This window comes from Pleurodeles waltl, chromosome 12 (assembly GCF_031143425.1).
Source record: "Pleurodeles waltl isolate 20211129_DDA chromosome 12, aPleWal1.hap1.20221129, whole genome shotgun sequence".
NCBI lineage: Eukaryota > Metazoa > Chordata > Amphibia > Caudata > Salamandridae > Pleurodeles > Pleurodeles waltl.
Genome location: NC_090451.1, coordinates 702,450,435 through 702,471,730, shown reverse-complemented (window position 1 = coordinate 702,471,730; position 21,296 = coordinate 702,450,435). Strand labels below are relative to the sequence as shown.

Genomic DNA, 21,296 nt, shown 5'->3' with positions numbered 1-21,296 from the left:
GAAGTGTCCTTGGTGTGGTGCCCTGTCTTTGACAGTTATGGCACCATGCCTTAGTGGCATCCCAGTTTTTACCCTGGTACCCACCTTTGTTTTGGGAGGTGTTTTTGTGTCCACCATCCTGGACAGATTTCTGGGGGCCCAATGACTCCTTTTGTTTATTTCTAGGGTGTTCCACCTTTCTCTTGAGGGACTTTCCTGACTCTTTTTTTGTTCACCCATCCAGTTTTAGTTTTGGACACCCTTGTTCTCACCCAATGATCAGCCTTCCTCCCAAACTCTTGGGGGGTGACTGGCTCCAAATCTACTAGGTACTGGTGCAACTTGTCGTGGACACAATTACTGTAAAGGTGTTCTATCATCATTAAATTGTACAGCCCTTCATAACCATGTACCTTTTTGCCTTCTAACCAACAACCTAGCATTTTTACTGAGAAGTCCACAAATTCTACCCAGGACTGAATCGGGTTTTTTTGAGTCCCCCTGAATGTTATGCGGTATTCCTCATCAGGGTACTCTTCATGAGCTCATAGGATTTAGCATATGTTTCATTCAGTGTCAGGAGCCTATCCCTGCACTTCCCTGAGAACAGTTCCCATAATATAGTGCCCCAGTGCTTCTTTTGGACATCCCCCTCCCCCAACGCAGGCTCTCTCAAAGGCAACTAACAGTTTCTGGATATCATCTCCTCCTCCTTTGGGAGGGGGGGGGGGTTTAACTCCTTTTGGGAGTCTTAGGTTGAAAGGTTTCTCTTCCTCACTATTTATTAGTATGCTGCCACCAGAGATGGGTCCTAGGCCCAACTCTTTTCTTTGTTTCTCTATTTCCAAGAGCTGCCTCTCGAAGGCCATTCTCTTGGTCAGCCTGGCAATATCCAGGTCTGTTTCTGTGGGTGCTTTAGGGCTTCTGGTAGAAGAGGAGCTACCCTCATACCCATTCTCCAGAGGGTCTTCATCCACCACAAATGCATCACTTTCTTCTTCTGGGGGGTTATCATTTTCATACCTGGCCACAAGAAATGTAAGTTGAGGCAGCCAGTAATGATCTCAGTATCAATAGCCCAGTGAAGTCAAGAGCCCCCATTGCCATATGGGTGATAAGGCACATAAGCAGTGCAAAGCAGGAAAATTTAAAAAAATAAAAACATTTTTTAAATCTTTTTCTGTTCGTGGTCATTGAGAGAGAAATTTTTAAGTGGACACTGTAAAAATTGAATTTCTGATTCCTGGGGTTATGGCAGTTTAGAACTTCCTTTCCAGCTCTCAAATCTTACTAGTAATACAACCGTAGTGAAACACTGTTTAAAGGGTTTCCCTTTATGTTTTACATTTATCCCCAGGCTTGCCAAATAAGAGATTTAAAAAAACTGTTTCCTTTTTTTATTTCTTTGCAGGGACACCAGTTCCACAGCAATGTGCTTTTAACTATGTGTAGGCTAATTTAGTCTCCCACCCTGTCTGCCAGACTTACCATGGAAGAAACTCTAAAACTGCTAAACAGTTGGATGGGCTAATTTAACTGTGATTAGCTCTCAGTCTGCCCTTGGTCAAGGACCAGGGGAAGTTTTAAGTGGTTCACATGGATAGCAACTTACTGCTCCAGTCTTCCTTCCTGGGCACCGTTTTCAGAGTACAGGAGAGCCAGTTGTAACCAGGGCTCTAGGGCGGTTGTCCATTGCTACCTCCCGCCACCTTCTCTGGCACCCAGTGTCACAGTTGTGATTTGTAAAGCAGTGGTAGCTACCACATCCACTGGTGTCTTTTTTTCTATGCTTGGGAGGAGGCCAACACCTTCCTTGGCCTTTGAGGAAGGCTGAGAGGATGAGGCAGGACGATGGACGCACCCCACAAGGTCACTTGGACAGGATTAGGGACTAGTAAAGGAGAAGGGATTGGGTTTTGGGTGCTAAAGCATTGGCAAAGCCTCACTGGTCTTTAGGGAAAGGCGAGTGGGGTATGAAACACCTCTTTCCCTATCTCCATCCTGTTTTTCTTGCTTATTCCTCCCTGTGTGCAAGCACATGGGGAGTTTTATGAAATATTTTGATATTTTACAGACATAAAGATAATGCTATACCACATGCACCATTTTTGGTTGCAGTAGTATGTTGTATTCATTCCTAAGGTTTTCCCACCTTTGATCTCTGAAAATCTTCCTACTTCTTTCCAAGTGTGAGGAAAACAAGATGGCTGTCGTCCGACTCCCCAACCGCCCCAACGAGATTCTAACTAATGTGATCCATTCAACATGAAAAAAAATTCAGACAATCTGAACACTTTTTGCATTTTTTCTTTTTCTTTTTCCAATGTTTACGAACATATAAGTTTACATACAGACGCTGTGAGTGTACAGCGGGATGCTAGGTTTTTCGCCTTTGACTTAAAGGCTGACTAAAAGGCATTAAACGTGACAGCACTTGAAGTCTATTTGATTGCAGTAGTTTCCTTGTGCTGTTTTCTGTACTTTGTGGTGCATGTTGATTTAAAGACTTCATTGTAAAATTCATAACAGCTTTTGGGTCTTCCAGATAATTCCCCACCACGATTAATCTGGTCCAACTTTTTCAGTGAATCTCCTGTCTCTATGCTTTTTTTTTTCCAAAGTTTGTTGCAGATTGGTTAAAGAGAGGATATGGAGCAAAGGTAATGATGGTGTTTTCTATAACTATTGTCAACTCAATCAATGGAGGTGCTAATGCCACCTTTGTAATTAACTTTTCGCTAAAATTTTGTTTAACATTGAGAAATGTTCAAGTAAGCATGCAAATCATTTAAAATAGGATTGCTGGTGAAATATATGTAAGGTGAATAAAACTTTTGCTCGGGTACAGGCAAGTTTCAGATACACCTTCTACCCACCCTCCTTAATAAGGCAGATTACACCTCATATTGGAACACACGTGCAAGTTATTGTCCCGGGATTGGCGTCTGACTGGCCTTCTTATCATTGGCTGTCATGAAAAGATCCCATATGTAAAGGATGTGATACTAAATGGCACTGCTTTCAAATTTTATGGCGAACCTAGGTGAATACTTAGAAAAGCACAAGATAAATACTGGTGCTGGAGAACCACATCTACGGGTAACATATTTTTGTTCCCCTTATAGAGTTAAACAGTATTTTGCACATATTCTGCTTTGGAATTAAAACTGTGCAGTTGTATGTGATACATATTTTTCTCTTCCTAAATCGTTGAAGTCTTGCATGTAGTTATGTTAATTTCCCCCACAAGGCATGATGGTGAGATTAATTTTTTCACATATCTACTTCTTTAGCGTTTACGGGACAACAACGCAGGTGCCTTCCTTGCCACTGCAAAACACTGGACCTTCTTATGGAGGTAAGTCCTCTATACTGAATGATGTGTGCATATGTTATATGTATACACCTTGAAATGTTTGTTTTTAACAAAAAATGCTCATTGTCTTGTCAGTTGTCTTAAGTGGCAGCAGAGTTTCAGCTGATTCCTAAAGTGATTGATGGATAGCCTCTGTAGTGACAAGCAGCACACGACAAATCCAACCTGCATTACATGACACAGTGAAACACTGCGCTCTCGGTGAAGTACAACAATGACTGTGCACTTACACTAGGCTCATGGCAATCACATTCTTTTTATACTCCTAGCGAAATTGTTGGTCCCTCTCTCTAGTGCATAAGAGGGAGAACGGAATGATGTATTCAGACAGGGTTGTTTCTGATTTTGGGTATTTTTTAAATATTTTTTTTATATATTAGTCCTCATTCACCCTAGGCCTTATGTAAACCTCCTTTACTTATCAACCAAGACAAAAGAAGTTTTCCTCGGCCAGGGGTTGCCCTTTCCTCTCAAACAATCCTCAGACTGTCCCAGTTCCATAAGGATTTCAGAGCAGGGTGTAAAATCATTGGACAAACAACACAAATACATTTCAATTCCTGCATTTAATTAAGCAAAATTATATACATCAATGTCCTGATTTACAATTCAATAACGGTGCCCAAAAATTCCCCCGCATCCTATCCCTTCCCCTCATTGTTTGATCCAATTCTGCTGTGCAAAAAACATCCCTAAGCCATTCTGAGTGGCCTGGAGGGGCCTTTGAAATCCATTTTCTACATATTTCCCGCCTCCCCAACAATATTGCATAAAATACAAGCTTCATATCTGCAATTGTATCCCGACCAGGCCACCCTTGCCGATCTTGAAGTTGACCAAAAATTATCAACTGGAGAGAGGCTTCGATTTCCCGATTTAATATACTCGAAATTGTTTCACATACTCCTTCCCAAAAATGTCGACTATCAGGACATTCCCAAAACATATGATTATCTGTTTCTTGAATTAAACCACACTTTGGACAGTTCACCTCCTGCCCTCCTTTCATTTTAGATAACCTCTCAGGGCAAATATAAATAAACTCTATGTATTGTGAAATAATGATTTTTCCTAAGAGTGGCCGGTTTCACAATACCAAAGAGCATTTTTAATGACTCTTTCCACCACCTCTTAACCGCCTCTTCTGGGAAAAATTCCCTCCACAAGTCACTGGGAAGTACAAACCCGCCGTCCACCCCTTCTAGGATCCCCCAATACCAAGCAGACACTCTATGGGGATCTCCTAATGGGCTCGGGGTGATCTCACTCAATGGATTGGGCATACCAACACCTTCCTTAATCCCCTGAGCCCATTTTCTTATTTGTAAAAACTTCCACCTGGACAAAGCACCACCCGTTTTCAACAGCAATTCCTCCCAGGGGAGAACAACCCCCTCCGGAAACAAATCTTCCCAATTCTCTAACCCTGCTTGTTTTATCGGTAACGCTAAGATATCTTGAAAGCATTCTGGGGTACCCGGGGAATCCCTGATAGGTGCGTCAAAATTATAATAGGTGAGTTTCGCCAATTGTCTAATCTGATACCAACTTTCTGCCAGCCCCCGCATAATTTTCAACCTTATCTTTTTGAAGAATTTAGGGTCCCCAAATTTAAACAAAGTTGGTTGAAACGCCTTTGATATTAGAAGCCATTATCTTAAAAATTAAACCTGTAGTCGTAGAGTCTGAGGCAAGGAACAAAATTCTAAAGTTTTTCAAAAGAAAAGCCCATGCATAATATTGCAGCTCTGGTAATGCCAAACCGCCCTTTTCCTTATACCGACGTAACTTCCTCTGAGAAATTCTAACACCTTTAGAACTCCAAATAAAATTGTTTATAAGGCGCTGCATTTTTTCTATGTATATTTTCTGCATCGGGAGTGGAGAAGTAGAGAACAAAAAATTCCACTTTGGAAGGATAGACATTTTTACCAAATTAACTCTGCCAGTAATCATTAAGGGAAGATGGGTCCAACCTTCTAGTAAACTCTTACATTCCAGCAACAATTTTAACTGATTCCTCTCCGCTAGCTGGTTAATATTTTGAGGTATCCGAATTCCCAAATATCTGATTTCCTTTTTACAGTAGACAGATTTATACTCCATATTCCAAGCCATAATCTCTGTTTTTTCCACATTCACTTGATAACCAGAAACCTTACCAAACTCCTCAGACAGCTTAAGAATCTCAGGAAATGCAGTTACTAAATTATCTGTATAAACCAAAACATCATCGGCATACAAGGCAAGTTTCCTCTCCCAGCCCTGACAACAGAAAGGAGAAATCATCGTGTTCCGCCGAATCTTCCTCGCAAATGGTTCCATATATAAATTAAATAGTACAGGGGATAACGGACAACCCTGTCTAGTGCCCCTAGCTATAGTAATCGGGCCAGTAAGGTTCCCATTCACTAGTATTCTAGCTGTTGGAGCCCTATATATCTGATTTACTACCCCACAGAGATTGTTTCCCAGTTTATCTTTTTTAAGCAGGAGTTTCAAATAACCCCAGTTTACCTGATCAAAGGCTTTCGCAGCATCGACAGTAATATTTCCCAAAGGGGAATCAAAAGATACTGCCATATCTATGGCCCCGATTATTTCATATGTCAGCTCGTGCAGATATCTACCCTTCGAAAAGCCCTTCTGGTCAGAGTGTATGAAACTATTTGCTACTCAGTTTAATCTATCTGCCACTATTTTGGTAAACAGCTAATAATCGCTATTCAATTATGAGATAGGTCTATAAGAAGAACGATTAGTCGGATTTTTCCCGGGTTTCAAAATCAATGTAATAACTGCATCATTCCAAGAAGAAGGCATACCTATCTCATTTAAAAAAACCTTACCAAACAGCTCAACCAAAATCGGGGTAATTACATCGGCTAATACTTTATACAGCTCAACCGGAATACCATCAGGGCCCGGGGCTTTCCTTTCTTTACCCCCAGCTAAAGCCGCCCGCACTTCCTCAACCGTAATAGGGTCGTTCAGAGATTCCTGAGTTTGCTGCGAGATTTCCGGTAACACATCCTGAGCTAGCCAGTCCTCCACCAATTCTTCTCGCACCTCCGCATGCTCTGTATACAGAGATGTAAAAAAGTATTGAAACCCTTGTTCAATATCTTCCCTAAGAAACAGTTTTGCGCCAGTTTCTTCCACCACTATTTCCTTAATATGACCCCTAACCTGATCTGATTTGGCTTTCCAGGCAAGCAGTTTCCCTGAACTCTCCCCATATTCAAAATGTTTTAGTTTACTAGCCTCCCATCTTTTAACCATTTGCGCCTGTAAAATATTTACCAATCGTGTTCTTAGCTCGGCCAACTCCGCTCTTCCTGCCTCCTCCTGGGTCCCTTCACCTTTACCAACCAACTTCTTGCTTTTTATTAACATTTCCTGTTCTAAAGGTCTTATTTCGTCCCTAAACACATTACGTTTATGACATGAGATACTCTTAATTTCCCCATGTATTACAGCCTTAAAGGAGTCCCAAACCGTTGATAATGATGCCGAGCCTATACTAACCTTGAAAAAGGATTCTGTCTCTTTACGTAATTGCAACAAGACATCCTCATCTAACAATAGCGCACGCTCCAGTGTCCACCTCTTGAACATTCTTCTCTGGGGGAGCGTCAGATGCAATACTACCGCTGCATGGTCCGATAAATGTGAGGGTAAATATTCAATCCTATCGACATTTTCCAACAACCTGTTACCAACTAAAAAATAATCAATACGTGAGGCGTGGCTATATTTCTTGTTAAAAAAGGAGAAGACTCTGGCGTCCCCTTCCCTCTTTCGCCAAATATCACACAAGCTGTGGTCTTTCATCATTCTCTTTAAGTAATGTTGTGATTTTGGCGTACATAAGGATCTGCAGGTATCCGTTCTATCCAATCTATTATCCAGCACCACATTAAAATCTCCCGTCATAATAACCGAATTTGATTAACTGAGAAAATACCTTTTTAAGAGGTTCGATATCATCACAGTTCGGGCCATAGAATCCAACCAATACCAGAGTTACCTCATCAACCTGTATTCTTACTATGACCCAGAGACCAGCTTGATCCGCCCTTATTTAGAGAATTTCTGGTCTGGCTTCGAGCCCCTGTTTAACCAAAATAGCTACTCCCCTTGTGTGCAAATTATGGGTAGTGCAGAAACACAATTGCACCCATTTTTGGGCCTTAAATAACTCCTTACACTCACCTGCAGCCAAATGAGTCTCCTGCAAAATTAAGATTTGTGCCGGTGAATCTTTCAAATATTGTAGAATTTTGTTCCGTCTTGATTTAGTCCTTAAACCATTAATATTCCAAGAAAGAAATTTAATCGTGGACCTCCCCGCCCCCTGGCCTTTACCAAATCTAACCATTCAAAACTAACCCGCCATCCCTCTGCCTAGGTGAATAAGGAACTATTTCCATGCACGACCCAAAAAAAAACCTGCCTAATGTCTTTCCCTCCCTACTCCTTCCAATGGAGGACCCCCCCCCCCCCCCCCCCCCACTATATCAGCCACCATGGGCCTATTTTTAGAGCACCCCGCCTACCTGGGAGCCTTAAAATTTTAAAAAAATGTATTTCACATGATCGGTCTGTTCTTTCCTTATGGCATCTAACAATTCATCCGCCCTATCTGTCTCCCTTATATTATACATTTTATTGTTGTACATTATTCGCAAAAATGCCGGAAACTTCAACTGTGCCGTGACTCCTAGCTTTTTTAATTCATCTATCCTTTTTCCCAATTCCCACTGCCTATCCATTGTGATCTTAGATAGGTCGGATCTAATCTCAAATGTCACATTTTCTACCCTTAATGATTTCTGTTTCAATGCGCTGCTCAATATTTTTTCCTTTAGGTGATAGGTTAAGAAATTAACCAAAATTTTTCTCGGTCTAGTCCTGTTCGGCCGCCTCGTAAAGGGGTCGCGTTGGACTCTCTGAATATCTTTTTCAATCTCTTCCCTACTCTCTTCCAACTCGCATACGGATTTGATTAGGGAAACCACATATGACTTCAAATCTGCTCCTTCGGGGACCTTTTACAACTTTGTTATTCCTACGCGAATAATTCTCCAATTGCTCAATCCTGACTTGTAATCCTTGTTCTTTTTCGTTCAAGTCTCAGATCTCATCCTTATGATGTTTCAGCTCCTCCTTCATCCCCCCTACCGTCTCCTCCAATGTCTGGATCCTCTCCATTAAATTATCAAATTTTCTTTCCAATACCTCACAGGCCTCTCTGATTTCCCCTTGATTGCTCTCCGAACTTGCAAAGCCCTTTTTTATATCCTCCGAAATGGAGAGGATCACCTCCTCCATAGAAAGACTGTCTCTTGGGTCGGGGGCCAGAGCCTGAGCAAGGAGAGGACTGGTAACCGATTCTACCAAAACTTTTTCTTCCTGTCTCAAAATAGACAGGTTGCCACCTTGACTCATCAGAGTAACATCAAAACCGACTTGTATATTCTCTTGGTGAGCCAAATTATTAATTGAGGGGGGAGAATTACTTTCAATCCCCTCGCCAGAGTCTGCACTGTTTCTAGTGTCCTTAGTCATGTAGCTATCCATTTTTCCTTGCCCCGGTACCAGCACAATATCCTCTGGCCTAGCCTTAAAGTAAGCTCTTAGTGAAGGTGTGAGTCTGTGCTTATTTTTTGGTCTCCCCTCACTTCCTTCTTTCTTTTTTTTAAATAAATAATTCACTTGGTCCAAAGTTCTGCCCTTAGGCTTCCCCTGTTTTCCACTGACCTCCTTATCCCTTTTTTCCCCCCTCGGCCCCAGCCCCCCTACCTGCAAGACGTTAACGGAGGGCTGGGGTGGGGGAGAGCTCTTATCTCCTTCGCTGGTTACGGCCCCCGCGATGCCCGCCACCTTGCTTGCTGCTTCCAAATTTGCTGAAGATACGCGTGTTACCGCGCTATCAGGCTCCCGGGACACCTTCCCAGGAGCCTTACTGGTGCTGACTCTGCCTGGATTCCCCCAAAGGGGAATCCTCGCCGAGCCTCTTCGCACCCGGCGGAGCTCCAGCGCGGCACGCCCCCAGTGCCGGAGTCTCCCGCCGGATACCTCACCCGGTCTCCGAAGCAGCCGGGTTTCCAAAATTCGAGCGACCGGGCAGCACATCCAGCCGATCGCTGTATGTGCATGAAACGCCCCCAGGAACGGCGGAAGGTGCGTCTAGCGAGCTGCGACGCAGCCCGCCATGTCCTATCTCCGATTTTTGGTATTGTTGAGCAACCATAATTTTATAGAACAAGAAAGAGAAAAACTGAGAAAAAATAACTCAACAGACACATCATAAAGAAAGAGCAACTGGGGAAGGTTTTCCCGTTGCCCTAATGTCACCCCTTCGTCCACCATATATATGGAGCAAGTTCCACATTATGACGATGCCTGCTCTTTGCTAATCTGCCTTTAGAGCTCCTACACTTGATGCAAGCATACACACAGCTCCTGCTGTAGTTCCCGAGGAACCAGGGGCAGGTCAACAAGACGTAATATGGGATCCTCAAAATACAGACAATGACACGCGTGTTGCAGGGCTTTCCCGGTAATACCTACATGTTACATACAAACCTTGCCTACTTGTGTGCCAACATGAAGGATCCTAACTATTTATTTGAGTCTTGGTGCAGAGTGAATCTCTATTCTGAATGGTGATGCTACCTAACAAGTATGTGCAAAATCGCCATTCTTCAGCTGCAGGCTGACATTAGTAGAGCACACAAAAAATAAGACCAGCAAGACATAAAGGAATCTTCCATTCTCTAGACTGAATGACTACTTGTAGTGAGGAGCACTGCCCGAGGAATTTTGGACAACTTTCCCAGCCCTGCTGCACATGCTTAAACAGGTACAGATTGATTTGTAAGAATGGTTTGAACAAGTGCCACAGGTGTTTCAGGCAGTATACCAAACGTGTTAGCTTTTTGAAGGAGTAATTAAGTCCAGATGTACAAAGCCTTTTTACGTTGGCAAACCACCCAATTTGCAAAAATGGACTGTTCGGATGGATACAACTACCTGTGGATTCCTCACCTAATGAATTCTCCCAAGGCGCCAGCATTCAACGGAAATCTTCTTCCTAGCTTCTGCACGTCGACGAGGACGTCACACTAGCCCACGCGACGCCGTCTGACGTCATACAGGCAATTTGAGGTCCTCGCCGACGTCGGTTCCCTTTTTTCCGTGCATTCGAAACGGTTATCTTCGAGGGAGCTACTGTTACTTTTGTAGTTACATTGTATTTTTCTGCTGCGTGTATTTTCTCTGCGGTTATTATGTCTCAGAGGAAGTCGGGTTTCAAGCCCTGTCGGGAGTGTGGGGGCAGGATGTCCGTTACTGACCCTTACTCCGACTGTTTATGGTGCTTAAGCTCCGACCACGACGTCGCAACATGTGATTCATGTCAACACATGAATCCGAAAGCCTTAAAAGAACGAGAGGCTAAACTCTTAATGGCGAAGTCAAAAAGGAGGGAGAAAAAGCATCAGAGGAAGATGTCCTCTCCGAGGTCTCATCGGCGTCATCGAGATTCCCGGCGCTGTAGGGATTCACAGCGCCATTCCAGCAAGGAGTCTCGTTCGAGGTCGCCTTCGGCTCGGCGTCGAAAGACTTGGGAGGTCAGTCCCACGGTCACACCACATCCGTCGACGCCGTTGCCTTCTCCAGCTTCGCCGACTTCTCCTGGACAGACTTCTTCAGTGATTGAAGTGACGCAGCCTCAAGTGTTTTCTCCGGCGTCGCAGACGTCGAGGCTGGCATCGGGGTCGCCTTCGATCCAGGCACCCCAGTATCCGGCTTTTCCTGCCCCTGGAGCCGATAATACCGCATTTTTGAATGCAATGTATACCATCTTTCAACAGATGGCTCCAGGCGACGCTCCATCTGGTCCTTCGGGCCGTTGGCTTTTACCTTGGGTGCTCCGGCGCCGTTACGGCCGGCACCCTTTATGCCCTTTCTCCCTTTAGGGAATGTGGGCTCGGCGCCGGTGTCGACTCCGGTGTCCGCTCTGGTGGCTCCAGAGGTTTCGGCCCCGGAGGTTTCCATCCCGTCGACTTCGGGATTTCGGCCAGTGACTCTGGCAGGACCATCGGAGACTCCAAGACGCGACTCTCTTCGTCCGGCTCCTACCTCGGCGCCGAAGCTGCTTGTGGCGCCGGACATGGTGTCGGATGGATCCGGAGATCAGCGCCGATCCTCGACTTCGGCGGATGCCATGTCGACGCCGCGTATCGAAGAAAGGCTGCATTCTAGAAGACGCGATCTCCGTCTTTTGGAGGAGCAGGAATACCAACGAGTCTTGGAGGAAGGAGAGATTGAGGACTCTGGCGAGGGTCTTCATGGTCTGGATACAGCCAGTGGGTTGGATACTTCCCCTGAGTGGGACCTGTCATCTCCAGGGGAATATACGGAGGAGGCAGCTACCTTTCACGCTGTGGTAAGAAAGGCAGCTAACTTTCTGGAACTGCCTTTGCCGGTGGCGGAGACGAAACAGAATTTATTGACTGAGGTTCTGCATCCGGCTTCTTCTGCAGCGGAGCCTCTTTTACCATTCAATGAGGCTTTGCTTGATCCGGTATTGGAGGTGTGGAAGAAGCCAGTATCTTCCTCGGCTGTTCATAGGGCTGTGGCCAGGAGGTATCGGGCTGCGCCATCTGACCCTGGCTTTCTGTCCAGACACCCTACGCCGGAGAGCTTGGTGGTCCAGGCCTCCTGTTCTTCTAGATCTGCGCCTGGATCTTTTCCGACGGTGCCGGGGGACAGAGACTCCAAGAAGTTGGATTCACAATCCAAGAAGATATTCTCGTCCTGTAGTATGGCGTTGAAGTCCACCAACGCGACTTGTATCTTGGGGAGGTACATCTATGCTCTTATGGACGACATATCATCTTCATATACGGAGCTTCCCCAAGGACTTTTGAACATTGTTTCGGATGCCCAAGCTGCCGCAACCCAGATTTTCCAATCTGAGTTGGATACGACTGACTCGGTGGCTAGGGCGATGGGCACGGCTGTGGTGGCGAGGAGGCAGGCTTGGCTCCGCAACTCAGGGTTCTCTGCGGACGTGCAGTCGACCCTGTTGGACCTCCCGTTTGATGGGGAAAAACTGTTTGGAGCCAAAGCGGATTCGGCCTTGGAAAGGTTTAAAGAAAGCAGGGCCACAGCCAAGTCACTAGGACTGCAAGCCCCTTCTTCTGCCTCCTCCAGATTTTTTAGGAGGTTTCGTGGATTTGGACGTGGCTCTTCCTCCTCTTCCTTTCGGGGGAGATTTCAGCAACCTGCCTCTTCTCTCACCTTTAGATCAATTAGAGGGAGGGGTAGGGTACGCACCAGGGGAGCCTCTCAGCAGCACTCTGCCTCTTCCTCGTCCTCTGGAGGGGTGCAGCAGGGGAAGCAGCCTTAGGCTTCCACCAATCCCCACTCACTCTTCTCCTGTAGGGGGAAGGTTACGGCACTTTCTTCACAAGTGGCAGACTATTACATCGGACACTTGGGTTATCAGCGTTGTGGGGAAAGGCTACTCCCTTTCGGGAGTTTCCGCCCCCCATCCCGCCCCGCCCATCGTATTGTTCAAAAGAACACCTCCTGTTGCTAGAACAGGAAGTTCAAGTCCTCCTATTAAAGGGCGCGTGGAGTTGGTCCCAGAGCAGGAAAGGGGTCGAGGTTGTTACTCGAGGTACTTCCTGATTCCCAAGAAGGACGGTCGGTTGAGACCAATCCTGGACCTGAGGATCTTGAATTGGTTCCTCAAGCAGGAAAAGTTCAAGATGCTGACCCTAGCTCAGGTGCTTTTGGCGTTGAACAATGGAGATTGGATGGTGTCTGTCGACTTGCAGGATGCTTTTTTTCATATCCCGACACTCAAGTCGCACAGGAGGTATCTCCGGTTTGTGGTGGGGTCGCAGCACTATCAGTTTGCGGTCCTCCCGTTCGGTCTTACTTCAGCACCCCGAGTCTTCACAAAGGTGATGTCGGTGGTTGCGGCAGAGCTCAGAAGGAAGGGGATAGCAGTATTCCCTTACTTGGACGACTGGTTGATCAAAGCCAAGTCCCCGGAGCTTGTGTCGCATCATCTGCAGTCAACAACCCAGTTGTTGTTCGACCTGGGCTTTTCGGTGAACGTGCCCAAATCTCACCTAGAGCCCTCTCAACGTCTCCTGTTCATAGGGGCAGTACTGGATACAACATTGAATCGAGCCTTTCCTCCGCCTCAGTGGATTCAAGATATTCAGGAGTTGGTTTCAATGTTTCGAAATGGAGCGGTCATTCCAGTCCTCAAGGTCCTTCGTCTGCTCGGTCTGTTTGCCTCCTGCATACTGGTCACGCATGCTCGCTGGCACATGAGGGCTCTTCAGTGGTGCCTCCGAAGGCAGTGGTCTCAACACAAAGGAGATCTCGAAGGTTCTGTCAAAATCTCCAGAGATGCTGCTGCTGACTTGAAGTGGTGGATTGCGGGCAACAATCTTTCACAAGGAAAGCCGTTCGCGCAGTCACCACCAGTGACCACGGTCATAACGGATGCTTCCACTCTAGCTCATCTGGGGGATCTGGAGATCAAAGGGCTTTGGTCTCCAGAGGAACAGATTTTTCATATCAATCTGTTGGAGTTGCGGGCTGTACGTCTGGCTCTCAAGGCCTTCCTCCCATCCCTTCGCGGTCAGTCTGTTCAGGTCCTAACGGACAATACTACTGCGATGTGGTATATAAACAAACAGGGTGGAGTAGGGTCGTACCTTCTCTGCAGAGAAGCTCTTCGACTATGGTCCTGGGCAAAGGACCATCAGATTTGCTTGGTAGCGAATCATCTGGCCAGAGTCTTGAATGTACGAGCGGACAGTCTCAGTCGCCATTTCTCGGCCGACCACGAGTGGCGTCTCCATCCAGATCAAGTTTGTTTGATCTTCCAGATGTGGGGGTTTCCTCGAATAGATCTGTTTGCCACTCGGGAGAACGCGCATTGCCCGTTATACTGCAGTCTCCAGTATCCGGTGCAGGGGGCTTTGGGGGACGCGTTTCAGAGAAGCTGGTGCGACCAGTTGCTTTACGCGTTTCCCCCCATACCCTTGATTCCTCGAGTATTGTGGAAGATTCGCCAAGACCGGGCCCTAGTAATTTTAATAGCTCCGGATTTTCCAAGGAGGGTGTGGTATTCCGATCTTCTCCAACTCTCAATGTGCCCTCCTCTCCGTCTCCCTCTCAGGGCAGACCTCCTCTCGCAGTCGCAGGGGCAGGTTTTACACCCCAACCTCCAGAGCTTGCACCTTCATGCCTGGAGATTGAACGGGCAACCTGAGTTCCTTCTCTCTCCCACCTGATGTAGTGGATGTTATCTTAGCGGCCAGGCGACACTCCACTAAAACTATCTACGCTAATAGGTGGTCTAAATTTGTGGTATGGTGTGGAGAGAGTCAGATTGATCCCTTACGTGCTCATTTGTCAGATGTTTTATCTTTTGCTTTGTCTCTAGCGCAGAAAGGTTGTGCAGTGGCTACTATTAAAGGTTACTTGTCAGCCTTCATTTGTCTGCCAGACCAACCATCGCTGTTTAAATCTCCTATTGTTCTTAGATTCTTGAAGGGTCTTCAAAATAAATATCCTCCAAAACCATTCGTTATGCCTCAATGGGATTTGTCCTTGGTCCTGACTTTCCTTATGGGGTCCCCTTTTGAACCTATGCATTCTTGCCCCTTAAGGTACTTAGTTATTAAAACAGTTTTCCTGGTGGCCATAACATCTGCAAGGAGAGTGAGTGAGTTGCATGCTTTATCAGTAAAACCCCCTTATACAACTTTTTATGCGGATAAGGTGGTGTTGAAGACCAAGGCTGCTTTCCTTCCGAAGGTTGTTTCACCCTTCCATTTGGCCCAGACAATCACTTTGTCCACGTTCTATCCTCCGCCTCATCCTTCAAAGGAGGAAGGAAGACTACATCGTTTGGACCCAAAGAGGACGTTAAGCTTCTACATTGACAGAATGAAGGATCAGCTGTTTATCGGATACGTGGGCAAGAGGAGAGGAAAGGCAGTCCACAAGAGAACACTCTCCAGCTGGGTTGTTCTTTGCATTAAAATCTGTTACTCTTTAGCAAAGAAGGATCCTCCTTATGGTATTAGAGATCATTCCACCAGGGCTAAGTCGGCCACTTCGGCTTTGGCTAGGGGTGTTCCTGTGGTCGACATCTGCAAGGCCGCAACTTGGTCGTCCCTTCACACTTTTGTGAAGCACTACTGCTTGGACTCGGAGGTCAGAAGGGACGGCCATTTTGCACGGTCAGTGCTGCAGGATTTCTTGGTTTGACCATACAGGCACCCACCACCGAGTGCGGTACTGCTTTGGGACTCTATTCATTAGGTGAGGAATCCACAGGTAGTTGTATCCATCAGAAGAACGAGTTACTTACCTTCGGTAACTACTTTTCTGGTGGATACATTAGCTATCTGTGGATTCCTCACGGTCCCACCCGCCTCCCTGTTGCCTTTTTGGTCTCACCAAGTAATCCTTGAGTGTGCTCCTCTTGGTCTTTAGGACTGCAATAGATTTTGTATATATGGATACTTGTATATGTATATATTTCTTTGTGTATATACATATTTGGTATATATAAATGTTTTGTTTTAAAAAGAAACAAAAGTTATATTAAATCTATAGCCATTTTATTGAATTGTTGTGTACTTTACAATGTTATGAGATGTTGCCTTGATCTTTCATTGCATAGGGTTATTGTTCTCATGCACGTAAAAAATGTTGGTACTGACGTCGGCGAGGACCTCTTATTGCCTGTATGACGTCAGACGGCATCGCGTGGGCTAGTGTGATGTCCTCGTCAACGTGCAGAAGCTAGGAAGAGAATTTCCGTCGAATGCTGGCGCCATGGGAGAATTCATTAGGTGAGGAATCCACAGGTAGCTAATGTATCCACCAGAAAAGTTGTTACCGAAGGTAAGTAACTCGTTCTTTGCGAACACATACAGGCATTTAAATTAACAAACGCCAAATTGCGATTCAGTGACCTGTTACCAAATCCCTATTTGGGTTTGAGATTCGGTATTAGGAATGGAGGTGTTCAGGCCGTTCTTTCCTAATAACGAATCATATTGTTATATGTGAATCTTTTGCGACTGAAATGCGGTCTCAAAACATTTGCAAATTTCCACTAACTTCAAGTTGGTGGTAACCTATTCGCAAATGGGAGGGAGTCCCCAAAGGACTCCCTTCCCCTTTGTGAATGTTTGTAACAACATTTTATAAGAGCAGGCAGTGGTCTCACAGACCACTGCCTACTCTTAAAAAATAAAAATATTTACCGAGACCTACCTCATTAATATTCATGAGGTAGGTCTATTTGCGACCCACTGGAAACCCCAAATGTGTGAAACATACATTTGTACATTGATGTTTGCGATTACCAAATAGCGAATTGCAAAAGTTTTCTATTTAGTAGTCGCAAGTGATTACCTACGTACATCTGGCACTAAACCACTAAAAATAACGGCTGCGTGGGAGTCGAAGGGAAGAGCAGCACATAAAAAGCTATGGATATGCACAAGCTGGACTATGCTCTCAAAATGTTTACTTAGCAGTTGCGATATACATACTTGCCAGTCAACCTATGACTGGGATGTTGAAGAGGCTTTTTGCTCTGTGGGCAGCTTGGAAATTTATGGTTGGAGCACTGCAAGGCCATCTGGCCTCTCAGAAAACAAGCTTGGAAGGAGGGAGAAAAAATGCTTACTAATAGAGACATTGTTCACGCTTTGGAGTGCTGATGCAAGGGGCTGCACAGAAGCCCCCCCTTCTCCAAAGAGAATCATTGGGGAGTGGAAACACCTGCGAATATGGAAGAGGACGATACATAGACTGACTGTTAGAGGGGACAACCTGGAACACAATTATCCAGCTGCAGGCCTGACCGATTTGTAGTTTTTCAGGGACGGTTCCATGGCTTGGCATGAAATAGTTAGATTACTAGTTGCTCAGTCTATAAAATAACCATGAGACTGATAACATAAAGGTGATGGGTAGGGGTTAGAATAATCTTTGACGGGAAGTACAGATGTGCAAGCTAAAATGCTTATTTTTCATTTCGTTTCTCAAAGTGAGCACTGAGATTATCATATAATTATCATTCTGATGCATAAGATGTATGTGCTGACCGTATATAATATATAACCGTCCCCGTGACATACCAGCAGAAACCAGTGTCCTGGTTATCTAGGAAATCATCCGGGTGCACAGACAGGCTGCTCATATAGTGCACTTATGCACTGCAGACCACTGAGACATCGTGCTAACTAGAACCTGCATACATTCGTGCAAAGGAGCCCGCTGGAGTAACCTACCCACATCCGTTGCTCGTCCTTATACCGCCTCGCTGGTGAGAATTGGGTTCACATTCTCCTCTACATTTTACTGAAAGACATTTCGGCCGCCATTTTGAGTGAGATTATATCCCTGTTTCACCCGGCGCTTCACAGTGACCGGACTACACCACCACACGGTTCCCGAGTCCACGTCTGCGGAGTGGACGCGTCCGTGGAATTGCCCTGGACCCTACCTACTTACCTCACAGGTACAAAGTGCGCCGCCTTTCAGTGTGGTGAAGCCTCCGTGCACGTTGACCAGAGGGAGGCGTGAGATTGATACCGCTGCCCCTGACCTGACTCTGTTGCTCATAATGCCTAGATGTTTTTCCAATAATAAACATCCGCCTAGCCACCCCTATTCATCTCCAAAAACACCCGCTGGTTAGGTTGCCTCCTTGGAAAGAAAGGTCATGCCACGCAAGCCAGAAATATGAGCTGAACCGGTGCTCAGAGATCTAGACAGCTTTTTAAGCTGTTCTAAGTCTCCCCACTGTGTGGCAGTATACCCACGTTAATAATGGGACGAGTCTGCAGTCTAGTAATGAGAGAACACCCGCATAGATAACTTTACCTTTCCGGTTGTTCTTTTCTTTGCTAAGCGCATACACTACTGGCTCCAGGCTGTGGTTATCAGAACTCCTGCTTCTCAGCCATGGAACCAACCTCCTTTGGTAAAAGTTGAGCCTTCCTGCCTGTAGGCTTCATTCCGAAGTACATTTAATTTGAAAAGTTTCTCACTTCTTGAGTTCATTTTGCAGGTACAACATAAGTATCTATAAAATGCACAGCAGCCCCCTCTGGCATAAGCGGAAGCTGACTTGAACCTGCACCTGGGTGACACCCGATCGGTGCATCTGCCGTCTCCCCACACCTCGCTACAGGGATCCACTCACCAGGATCCCCAACTGGGCCCTGTTCACTCCAGCAATCTCCTCTTCTTCACAGCAGCTGCTGGTGTGGCACGCAGACATGCACTCTCACTCCAGGGGCCTTTATTTGTTCTCCTGATATTGAAAAAGACTGGTGAAGAGGCCCCGAGGGTCACAGCCCCTCTCACCCTTGTCATGGCTCTCCTCAACAGCCAGTTGGGACGTCTGGGGAACTGTTTTGTATTTATTTCCCTTTGTATTTTGTGTGTTTATTTAGCATTTTTAGAAAGCTCAACTCAGAGGGTCCCGATATGAGGATCACACAATAACATTGGACCACAGCAACGCCTTACAAAGAACTTGCATGAACATTTGATAAGTGAATTGTCAAATAACAGAAAACGATTCATACTTTAACAGCAAGGAATGAAAGCTGTCAGAATAACATGTTAAGCAGTGGCTTTGAGCCAGCAAGAGGTTTTATTCAGAATGATACATTGGTGGGAGAAATACATTATTTCTAGATGTAATTAAAAAAAATGATTTTTCAAACCCAAACAGAGGCTGACCATCCTAGCAGAGACTGAAGGTTGGTCTGGGGTGGCACAAGCTGCCTGTCGTAATTTTAATTGGTTGCCTGTGAACCCGAATGGAGTAACCACAGAGATTTGCTTTGTTAGGCTTAAGGCAGCCGGTCGGATTTACTGCGGTACACTATTTCATCTGTTTCGACTGGCTGCACTCAACCGAAGGGAACACGCGCTGTAGTTGTACCATACATATTGGTCGCTGGGAACTCTTTCAGACTAAAAGAGTTCCCAGCTCGCCCATCTTTTTCGTAGCTTGCCTTTGGGAATTCAACTAGCTTCAGAAGAAAGTGAGATCCACTTTTGAAATTGAGTTCTCCCATCCACTTTTCTTTGTTGTCCACCAATACATTGGTCACAGGCCTAGCCTTGTAGTAGAGCCCCCGTACCAATGATAATTGCTACAAAAAAACAGGAAACGGATTTTCTCAAAATAAAGCCTACCTTTTGAACTGAATACTGATCCTTCAGAAATCTTCCTGGACACTGCAGCAATGGCAGGGCAAAGAAGGAAACCAAGTGTTTGTGCATGCTTATCTTGAAGAGTGGTTCAGCAAAGCCAGTTCTTACTAGAAAGCATTGTAGGATGTCAGAATTCTGGTCAAAGGGGCAATGCAACCTGAGCTCAGCTAAATTATGCGCATACGAAATCCACCCACATCTGTAGTGACAACACATTGTCTTGGGGTGTTGCTCGACACAAGGGGTGCAAGGTGAATCTTCGATGTCAAAACAGTGTTCACCCTTCTTGGCTAGACAGAATAATGCATGTTCATTATGAACCTTGCAGAGTTACAAGGGAGAAAACCTGGAGTTTCTCAAGGACAGTGGTGCTAAACATCAGGAAATTGAGAGGCCCAGTTAAATATTTTTTCATCAGTTCTTTTGAAGATTCTTTGGTGGTATTAGAGTAAAAACTTGCAATCGGGTGTAGCCTTTGACAGACATTTGCCCAGTCTGTAGTGATTGACGTATCCATGCTGGGATGCACTGATTGCACAGGGATCCAAACAACACAAGGGGTGTGGTTATTAGAGGAGCACTCTTGACTTACCACATAGTTGTGCCAAAGCTGAGTAATTTTCATCTAGCACTGAAGTTGTATCTCACATCCTTCATGTCATTGTTGATGTTTGACCAGCCATGCAACTCTCCATTTATGCACTATCTGAACGAAGACTGTCGGCAAGAAATCCAGACTCCTTTTGGTGGTCACTCAGTTGATTCGACAGTGACTCTTGCACGAAATGACCAGATACTGGTGGTGCACTTTACACAGCAGTAGAACCAGAAGCTGTCCGACTTGTGGGCTTCTGGTGGAAGAACTCCAGTGTTTTATCACAGCCTCCGCTCTTCCAAATGTGCTCTTACCCACAGTCTTTGCAGGCAGGTTTCCAGAGCCGAATTACAGAAGAACTGCCATTAACATTTGTCATAAAGTTTTCATCATGCTTTCCCACAATCTCGATTTCTCTCTGAGGCACAAAAGAAATATGACTCTCAGCTCTGGATTTGCTAGGCAGGTGGTTGTCAATTTCTCCTGTCAAAGGACCCTCAGTTGCATGCAGTGTGATCTGATCTCTATGATGCTAGGTGGGATCTTACACAAAAGCTTTCATCGTTAAACTCCTCCTTCCAGCTCTTGGATAAGACTGCTAACTGCCATGTAATGCAAGCTGGCATGCAAAACAGATGAGCTTTTACATTTAATTTGACTATTTCATAACCTACATGCCTTTCCAGTTCATTTCCGCCAGTACAGAGCTTAGGTCATTCACTAGATTCAAAAAGAGCCCTTGGGTTTTATCTCTAACACTGAAGACTTACTTAAAATGTAAAAATATGTATTAACTGTGGAGCGTCCTGTTAAAAACAATTCGTTTCTAGGTAGAAGAGGTCCTGTATCAAAGCCTGTATTGAGAAGCTGATTCCAGGTAATGCTGAAGTGTGTTCTTTTAGGGATAAGACAGGCTTTGGTGCTCTCCTAATAAACTTCTCCCTTAGTGAGACTTGCAGCTTAGCAGCATGAAATCAATTCCCACATTAGTCAGGTAATTACCTAGATACTCTGACTTTCAGCCACTCTACTCAACTTGTGTCTTCA

The 21,296-nt window shown here is 45.4% G+C and overlaps 1 protein-coding gene across 2 annotated transcripts in view; it reads left to right on the top strand.

The window, feature by feature from the left end:
• The window catches only part of AGFG2 (ArfGAP with FG repeats 2), a 259,436-nt gene that overhangs the window by 167,786 nt on the left and 70,354 nt on the right, over window positions 1-21,296 (top strand). For both annotated transcript variants that reach the window (XM_069215633.1, XM_069215632.1), the window contains one exon: window positions 3,273-3,337. In XM_069215633.1, the coding sequence (XP_069071734.1) occupies window positions 3,273-3,337 (65 nt within the window). The remainder of the gene's footprint in view (window positions 1-3,272; window positions 3,338-21,296) is intronic.